General features: G+C 42.1%; 1 protein-coding gene across 1 annotated transcript; it reads left to right on the top strand.

The window, feature by feature from the left end:
* On the top strand, positions 1-7,173 carry CYP24A1 (cytochrome P450 family 24 subfamily A member 1). Its single transcript, XM_068416366.1, has 11 exons — positions 1-258; positions 354-544; positions 925-1,018; positions 1,738-1,834; positions 3,050-3,141; positions 3,939-4,050; positions 5,449-5,594; positions 5,909-6,075; positions 6,259-6,337; positions 6,759-6,953; positions 7,063-7,173. The coding sequence occupies exons 1-11, from the start codon at positions 1-3 to the stop codon at positions 7,171-7,173; spliced, it is 1,542 nt and encodes a 513-aa protein (XP_068272467.1).
* Positions 7,174-9,825: the final 2,652 nt, after the last annotated feature.

Here is a 9,825-nt window from a genome sequence, read left to right on the forward strand (position 1 = left end):
ATGGGAGGCTGCAGCATCTTCCTCCGGCACCCCGCCCTCACCTGCGGCCGCCCCGCCATGAGCCCCGCCGGGCGCGGAGCCCCCGCGCAGCGCTTGTTCGCCACCTCCCTCTGCGCCCCGCGGCCGGCGGCGACCCCCGCCCCGCGGGGCCGCGGGCACCCGCTGGCCGCCCTGCCCGGCCCCCCCAGCTGGCCGCTGATGGGCAGCCTGCCCGACGTCCTCTGGAAGGGGGGGCTCAAGAGGCAGCATGAGACGCTGGTGAGGCGGGCGGAGGGATGGGGATGCTGCGGCGGGGGGAGGCAGGGGAGCGCCTCGCACTCACCGGGGAGGGGGGGTCTCTTCTGCGCCCGCAGGCCGAGTACCACAGGAGGTTTGGCAAGATTTTCCGCATGAAGCTGGGGGCTTTCGACTCGGTGCACATCGCAGCCCCCTGCCTCCTGGAAGCCCTGTACCGCCGGGAGAGCGCCTGCCCCCAGCGCCTGGAGATCAAGCCCTGGAAAGCCTATCGGGACTATCGCGACGAAGGCTACGGGCTGCTGATCCTGTAAGTGGCCCCCACGCGGCCCTGGGGAGGTGCAGGGAGGGTAACCCCTGCGGTGAGGGGCAGCCGGGGCGGGCGAGGGCGGTTTCCGAGGTGCCCGGGGGATGGATGCTGCGGGCGGGCGGCCGCCGCCCCCCAGCGTGGCACGCCCGGCTCCGCGGGGACCGGGCCGCCCTCCCCGGGCGTCGCTCCCGCCCGGAGCAGGTTTCATCCCCGGTCCCCGAGAAGCGGCCGCGGCGTCGGGTTTGCGCCCGTCGGTGCGATGAAGGCGCTGCCGGGGATGTCTTGTTGCACATGTCGCGGGTTTGGGGTTTTTTTCTTTTTTCTTTCTTTCTTCTTTAAGCCTTTCTCTTTTCAACCTCGCTGTTTTTAATTCAATCTAGGGAAGGAAAGGACTGGCAGAGGGTGAGAAGTGCCTTTCAAAAGAAATTAATGAAACCCAGGGAAGTTGCGAAACTGGATACCACGATTAATGAGGTACTGAGCTTTGAGAAATTCTTTCTCTCTCCCCACTCCCCTCGAAACCTGGGAAATAAAAGCAGATCAAGTGATGCGGTTTACCTGGATAGCTGTTGATTTGCTCTACAGTGATAAAATCATGAGTTCATACTCTGAAATCATTCAGGGAATATATGTACAAGCTAATTATCACGGTCTGACCAAAAGCGAGACCACACAGAAACCTGTAGTTGAGACTGTCTGTCCCTACAGAACAATAAGATTATTCCACAATGAGAGGTTCCTGCAAAGAGAGGTTTTGCTCACTTTTCTTACATTCAGTGTTTTTTGCCTTTACCCCTTCATTCTTATGTTCCCCCCATCAGCGAACACCTCCCTCTTTAACCTCTGTGTTCCTCATTGAGTTTGAGGAACATCTGTGATAAACAGCTTAATCCCCTTTATTGTGAAACTCCAGCATTATCCCAGCATCAGACTGAAGCATTTCATCCCTGTGGAGAAAAGCTCAGTTCGTTGAAGTACGAGCAGTAATAACATGAGATACATGTAAAATCCAAACATACGTTAACACAGAGGGAAATTGAATCTTGTTCAAAGAATAGGAAGGATAAGTATTCCTCTCTTATGCGAGATTGTTATCTATTTAAAAGAAAGTCAAAATGCTAAATCACACAGGATTTTTATTAGTTGATGTCATTTTATTCCCTTCTTTTCTCTGTCTTCTCTCCACTACTTAGGTCCTGGAGGACTTCATGCACAGAATAGATGATGTTTGTAACCACAATGGACAAATGGAAGATGTCTATTCAGAATTCAACAAATGGTCATTTGAAAGTGAGTTGTTTTTTTGCCTGAGAATGGTAGCATTTTGTACCTGCTGTGGCATTTCGGTTAAAGTATGATCAGTGATGAATGTGTAGGCTGGTTATTTCCAAACTGTCAGCTGAAATGTCATGGAAGGTGGGTTGCAGAAAACCCAGGGGGCTATCAGTACATGTGCAAAATTCATCAGCAGCTATACAAACCCTTATGTCTGGTTATCTGTGTGGCTTGTAAAACAATTCAAACTTTATAGTGACTTACAAGTCCAAAACTTGGGGGAATCACAGTGCATTTATCTAGAGTGGGGTCGGACAGCACAAGACAATTATTGTCCATCTGATATTTGTTAATTATCAGCAGCACAAGATCAATGAAATGATCCAATAACAGTGAAGAAGCATTCATTGTAGACAAGGGTTGGAAAATCCCATTTAAAATGTTTATATTGGGTCTGAGAAGCACTGGAATAAGTTACCAAGACAGGAGCTTCCATCTTTAGAAAGCTTTCAGAGTACACTTAAGGAACCACGTGCCAGGAATGACTTAGGGCAGAAGAAACTGCATCAGTGGTTCCCAAAAGGAGGCATGGTCGGGTATAGTGCGTAATTGAACGAGCTCTGCCAGACCTGTCTGCTCTTGGCTGGCTCATCTCAGCAACCTGTGTGCTGAGTTCCTGAAAGTGGTTTTTCTTCCACTGTCAGTGGTGATGGCTGCTTTTGGAAAGGGAGAAATAGGAAGCAACAGCTTTTGGGGGAAAAAAAAGAAAAAAGAAAAAAAGAGCAAGTGGAAAGAGGCGGAAGCTGGTGGAGTGTGGGATGCTGCCAGTGTTTGCAAATGGTTTCTGGCTGTGGAAAGGGCTAGGAGACACTGGACTAGCTGGCCTCTTCAGCTCCTGTTTTCCTGTGACTCAGTTCTCTTCAGTAGCTTTGCCGAATAGCTTACTTGCCAAATACGGCAGAATGATCTGCAGCTCATATAAGAGGATCAGTGGTGATTCTTATTTGCAAAGAAAGTGCTGCTGTAAGGGCACCTTAGCTAGATATGCTGCTACTTGGGTCTGAGGCAAACGGTGCTGAAGGTGGTTTGAAGTGCTGTTCTCACAGGTGTGTATCATAGAACAGAGACCATTTTTCAGAAGGATAATCCAAGCCATTCCTTGACAATACATGGTGGACACAATGCAACCTTTTGTTTATATCATTTAATTATAATATTGTTTAATAACAGGTATCTGCCTGGTGCTGTATGGAAAGAGGTTTGGTCTCCTACAGCAGGATGTGGAAGAAGAAAGTTTGAACTTCATCAAGGCTGTAAAAACGGTATGGAAGGGTCTTTACTGGGACTGTAGTGATTTTCTACCCCTACTACTAATGAGAGGGTACCACTTTAAATGGGTCACCTGAAAAAAGAAACTCAGGCTTCTGTGCTGCGTGTGTATTGGCAGCCTTGCACATCCGAGGTGACACTTAGATGTGCAGTGCTAGTACTGACTAGCTGACTGTCCCATTAGGAAATGCATAAATCTGTAGGGGGAAAATGCTGTATGGACAGCAGGGTAATCCTGGAAATATAGTTGTCAGGTTGGTTGGTTAACTTTCCTCTCCCTCTGAGACACCTGTTGTGCAACACTGTTGTTTGTTGGGTGGGAATCTTGGAGTAGTGTGGGATTATGCAAATACGCTGGATTTGGAGGTTAGTCATTCCTGCAAGCACATCTGCTGTGCATTTTACTGCAACTTGGACTCCAGTGATATGTATCTGCCTAATTTTAGCGATCTAGAAGACAGGCATCTAGCCTAGCCTAGTTTTTTAGCTCCATCTGTTGTAAAGGGAGAGAGAGGCACTGCCAAAAGGTGACTTGTCCCATTCCAAAACAGGTGCCTAAAATAGGATGAATCAGGCACCGGAGAAGCCTCCTATCCTCCACTGGCTGTCCCTAATTTTTAACTGGATATGGTCTAGAGCAGGTTGAGACCCATCCTTTCTGTCCAGGATGGAAAATATGCCAGAATCTTGACTTCCTGAAAATTCCCTCCTACTTTACAGTCTAATTTTGTTCAGAGATTGCAAGCAGATAGGTTAAAGAAAGATTTCAAAAACCTTTTCTCCACCACAGATGATGGCTAGTTTTGGAATGATGATGGTGACCCCTGTGGAACTTCACAAGGGTCTGAACACAAAAGTCTGGCAAGCTCATACTAAAGCATGGGATGACATATTTAAAACAGGTTATTGTTTTAAACATGATTTCTCTCCTTTCCCTTCGTCTTTGTTTCCTACTTGGTGGAATTAACTTTCTTCATACTTGCTACTGGCCTACGCTGCTGTTAATTACTGCCTTCAGCACAGATTGAGACACCTTTGCTGCAGCTAACCACAAACCTCTTCCAAGCATGGCAGCACTGTTTTCTTATGACTAACACTTAGGTCTGGTTGTGGGGCAATACCCAACCCCCAGGGAAGCCCCAGAAATTTGGGAGCCAGCAACGTCATGAGTCCACCTTAATCCGTCATAAAAGTAAATAACCAGAAAGTGTATAATCTCTTTAAAGGCAAGGTATATGAGTGAGAAAAGGGACCTCCCTCAAAGGGACCTCAAAGGGAGTTGTTTTCTTGAGAAACAAGAATTTTATGTGCAACAAAAGCCCGTTTGCTAAAAAAAATAAATTATAGGTTTTCTGAACAACCTGGAATATCATTGTAAGTCTTAAAAAGAGAAGCAATTTAAGTCATAAGGTACAGTTTGACTTTTTGACAACATTTTCTGTCTATTTGACATGAATTGGCCTTCAAGGTTACAGAAATTACTCTAACTCCAGCTATGAAGTGAAGTTTATATTTTTCAATATTTTGCTATACAGTGACAGTTATAGCTAAAGAGTAAGAAAGGGTTTTGGCACTTGGATGATTGTAATGCTGAGTGATATATTTCTCTTAGATATTTGAGTACTTCATACTTTGGGACTTTTTGTCATGCCAGCTACATGTGCACTTATTTTATTGCTTCGTAGTTTATGGGGTTTAGGAAAGACACTTTAAGCTAATTTTGTTCAGAAAAACCAGTTTGACACCTTCACTTGACATGAATAGCTCCTTACTAGGAACTGGTCTTAACAACTGGGATATTAATGAGAAAGGGACTGGCAAAATCTAGTACTCTATATTTAAAAAAAAAAGCATATAGAAATTTGGCATCTATTTTTGCCTTCTCTTAGTAAATCAAAAGGCTTAAATTTCCCCTCAGGGAGTCTGAGTGCTAAGTCTCTTTGATTTTTTTAACACCTTGATCCTCTTTGAAAATCCAAGCTAATAAATTTTACACACTTGTATTTCTGTTTGCTAAATATTTCACTCAACACATCACTGATTTCCTTTCCTAACTTAAGAAAGCAGAATTCCTATTAGTTTGCAGGAGCTCCTTCTGTTCAGAAGTGATTTCTGTAACGGAGTTCTTTGTTTAACATTGAAAATACCATTATTTATTCAGTATAATGGTCATTGCTTGAAAAAAGAGCACAGCTTGGTATCCTCTTTCAAAATCTTGCATGTAAGTTGTATTTTTGCTTTTATTTTTAAAGTACTTTTAGTGATTTTCCATTAATTGCCTCCTGCTCCTCCCTCCTCAGCCAAGCACTCAATTGACTGTCGACTGGAAAAGCACTCTACAAACCCTCAGGAGGATTTCCTGTGTGACATCTATTCTGGAGGACAACTTTCCAAGAAGGAGCTGTACGCTGCCATTGCAGAGCTCCAGATTGCCGGAGTTGAAACGGTAAACCTGACTTTCCAAGAATTTATTAAAATTAGCATCCTTCCAACTCCCTGCTTTCTTCCATAACATCTGAGAGTGAGCTAATCCTGTAGTTGCTTCAGTGGCCTAAATGCAAGTGAATTTTTACCTGAAATCACTAGATTCTTTCTTCTGTTCATTACTCCTAGAGAGCAACTGGGATGGCTTACGATCCCTTAGGCTTACAAAATATCATAAGGCAGTGACCAGCCATAAATGCTGCTTTGAACTTTTGGCAGCTTCTTGTTTCTGTCACCACAAATGGAGGTCTTATGTTTCTTTTTGGTTTGTTTCAGACGGCAAATAGTTTACTCTGGGCTTTGTATAACATTTCACGCAATCCACATGTTCAGCAGAAGCTTTCCCAGGAAATACAGAGTGTTTTGGCTGCTAATGAGAGTCCAAGTGCTGAGAACTTGAAGAATATGCCTTACCTAAAAGCATGTCTGAAAGAATCCATGAGGTAAATTCTCAAATTTGCAAAAAGCAAAATGATCACAAAGTTTTTTACCAGGTAGTGTGTACTAGGGAGAAAGAATTTTCTAGTATATATAATTTTGTTCACCTTGTTGTTTAGGATAAACTATGATAGATACAGGAAGAAAAAATGCTGGAAATTTAACCCATTTTGTTTCTTTCACTGTAGATTAACACCATCGGTGCCATTTACCACTCGCACCATCGACACAGAAATGGTTCTGGGAGATTATGTACTGCCCAAAGGGGTAAGTCAGTTAATTTCACTTATGAGAATATTTTGTTGTTGATTAAATGTCCTGTAAACCACTGAAGTTCATCATATTTCAGTCGCAAAATGACTTTGCCAAAGGACAAGTTCCAGGATAAGGAATGAATTCACCCCAAGAATTCCTGTAAACTGAAAACCATACCTACCTGCACTGCTGGTGGTTTTAGACGAAAATATGTTGGTGTGCTATTTCACAAAACTTTTTCAAATTTTCCAATGATTTTCTAAGGAAACTGTGACCTTTTCTGTTTGAATTAATCTTCGGAGAATTACACGACATCTTCTGCGGAAACTGCCTCGCCTTTACTGGTGCATTATTTTTTTCCATTAACAAGCTGATTCACTTGGTAACTCCAAGCCAGTTTGTAATGAGACTCTCTCTATTGCTTTGTTTATAGACCGTACTGATGATAAACAGCCATGCCCTGGGTTGCAATGAAGAGTACTTTAATGGCTGGACTCAGTTTAAACCAGAGCGCTGGTTTCAGAAGAACTTAATAAATCCTTTTTCTCATGTTCCATTTGGTATGGGGAAGAGGATGTGCATCGGGCGCCGGGTAGCAGAGCTACAGCTTCACTTGGCCCTTTGCTGGGTAAATACTCTAAAATGGCATTCTGTACACAATGCCTGGTTGTTCAACATTTAACCTAATCAGAAGATCTAGAAGGCAAAGCATGCTAACTGAAATGTTTGTGTTTCAGCTCATTCGCAAATACCAAATTGTAGCAACTGACAACAAGCCAGTAGAAACTCTCCATTCAGGAATACTGATTCCCAGCCGGGAGCTTCCCATTGCGTTTCACAGACGATAAGGTATGTGCATAAGGGTCTCCTGAGCACATGAGACTTTTCTTTGAACCTCATTTAGAATGTTCACAGAACTATGAGTGTAAGAGAACAGGTGTTTTTCTAAGCTGTATTCTCACAACGTGAGTTTTATTAAATGCCATCACATTTCGTTACTTCTAACAGAAGATAATCTATGTACTAAGAAGACAAATTCTGTATGGCTTATGGTTCTGAAGTTAGCTGTCTAGTTTTAAACTCTAAGAGAGAATGTCTTCTGTACATGGTGCAGATCAGAAATGGGGAAATCAAAGTATATATACTGTGGGGGAACATAATAGCCATTATTTTGTTATAATATGACTTCTCCACTGCATTTCTAGAAGATATTTCCTGAAAAATAGCATTTAATTTTGATCATCAATGCACAGATTAAAAAGAAAACGCCCTAGTGAAGGAACAGTACACCAGTGCACTACACAGTTTAGATTAGAAAACTTGATTTTAGGCAGAAGGGCAAAGAAAAGCAATATCTATTTGAAAATAGTCATGCAATGTTGCATCTTATTATGCATTTTTAGTTCAAGAAAAATGCATGTAAGATTTTCTCTGCTCACAAGCTTTTTGTTAGCTTGTTTGTATAAAAGTCTTAATTGGAAAATTTTGTCTTTGATCTAGAATTAAGTCCTCAAATTAGGAATCAAGTGACATTTAAATACTATGGGAGATATTTTTTTGCTGACCAACACCACAGGGAAAAATCACCCAGTATAATTTGAGTAATGGCATTAACTCCATTAACATAAATTTGTTCAGTGCTATTTGCTTTCAAATAATCGATCACTATATAGATTCTTTTTCTCTTTAATACAGCTTTCAGAAAATAAATGACAATCCTACTGCTGCTTTCTCTGAAAAAATATACATCGACTGGGAAAGTCAAAGCGTGGAGAAACTGCAATACACGTCCCTTGGCCAGTTGCTGAGCCAGAAATAGTACCAAGAAAAGCTCCCATACTGTTTTATTGGAAAAATGTGGTTAGTTAGTTCAGCTGTACTTAGCAATGTTAAAAGGAAAGAAAAATAACCATGCACGTTCATATACCTATGCAAATACACCTATTTAGTGCATCTGGGGGACTGTACAGGATAGAGCTTGATAATGAGCTGTGGAGTGTTGTGTATAGTTCTCCTTAGCGCACAGTGAAATTATTCTAGCTTCAAGCTGTTCAACAGGCTCTCTTGGAAAGAGCTGGTTTCCAGTTTGTGAGTATCATGTAGGACACCTGGGAGATCAACAGTCACGACTGAACTGGCCCTGCTAGCTCAGAGTTTAAGAGGTTTGAGAAGTCAACTTAAGAGAAAAGAAACTCACTTTGTCCTTATCAAATTACCAAAGTCATGAGTTAAACTGAGAAGTAAGATGGCAGCCTGAAATAAGGCTAACAACAAGGCTTAAAAATCAGGATAGTGAAAGAAATGTACTTTCCCTAAAGTTATATGCTTCCTTAATAAAAGGGAAATAAGGATAAAGGTATATAACAGGATTTATTCCTCATGCCTGCACAGTACATTGATTTGGATGGTTGCAATACTGTGCCTGCCACATACTCTGCTCATACCCATAGAGTTTCATGCCTCCAACTGCCACACAAGCCGTTTTATCACTCCTTTATTGTAAAACCTTAGTGGCCTTTTACTGCATGAAAGGCCTTATCCATAAGTGGAATCACTGGAATCCTATGGGTTCTGCCACTATTAAATGATGATTATCCTAACAGGATAGTTACTTCATCAGATGAGTAATATAAAACATATGTTTCAAAGAACCACAGGAAATAAGGATCCTAAACATTCAGAGAGGTCTATTTCTTGTGGAGATTTCAATACCTGTATCTAAAGGTTAAAGTTGTCACTGCCCTGCATGTAATACTGTATGTTAGCTGTTGTGGTCACTAGTGTATTTTTCCCATGATGCAGTTTCAAGTACAGGTTTGTATATATAACCATGAATGGTTATTTTTATTTTTTTACATTCTGAAATGATACAAGTTCTTAGAATTTGTTAGTCTGTCTCCTGCGTTTTTTTTGTTTGTTTTCCTCTGCTGTTATACTCGGACATGTACATGTAGCCATATTACAATGTGTAAAGCAATTTGTGCATTATCTGAATCTTTCTAGTCAATTCGGTAACAGTTTTGTAATAAAATAAAGATTTCTACTTTTTTTGTATAAATAGTCTTCCATAGTTTTTCATAAAGACTTTGTAGAATTACAGATATCGTGTCTTTCATGGTAACTTCTTGCAAAAAAATTGCTGTTGTGCTTTTGTCCCTCTGCTTAATATCCCCAATAGGCTTGAACCTGAAGTTCTAAAAAATCAAGTTACTTTAATTCAACACTGAAAAAATTCTGCTTTATGATACCCCCAAGTTGCTTGATTGTATGCTCTAACCACACCTCAGCTGTGAAACTGTTTGCAAAGCCCAGCTCCTGGCGGGAGGGTGCAGTGGGCACTGCCTGGCGCAGGACCAGCCCAGGGAGGTGGATCCCAGGTTAGCAAGTACAAGGGAGTTAAGCGCTGCAGCACAGAGCTTTGATGCCAACTCCTTTTGTGCTATTAAATCTTCTTGCCATTTATTCAATCCAGGCTATCCCTAGTAGTCAAGAATGTGTTA

Source organism: Nyctibius grandis, chromosome 19 (genome assembly GCF_013368605.1).
Source record: "Nyctibius grandis isolate bNycGra1 chromosome 19, bNycGra1.pri, whole genome shotgun sequence".
NCBI lineage: Eukaryota > Metazoa > Chordata > Aves > Nyctibiiformes > Nyctibiidae > Nyctibius > Nyctibius grandis.

Excerpts from the sequence above, each read along its gene's own strand:
- CYP24A1 (XM_068416366.1), top strand. The coding sequence starts at position 1 with ATGGGAGGCTGCAGCATCTTCCTCCGGCACCCCGCCCTCACCTGCGGC. Across the intron at positions 545-924 it reads GGCTACGGGCTGCTGATCCT|GGAAGGAAAGGACTGGCAGA; the intron begins GTAAGTGGCCCC and ends AATTCAATCTAG. Across the intron at positions 5,595-5,908 it reads AGATTGCCGGAGTTGAAACG|ACGGCAAATAGTTTACTCTG; the intron begins GTAAACCTGACT and ends GGTTTGTTTCAG.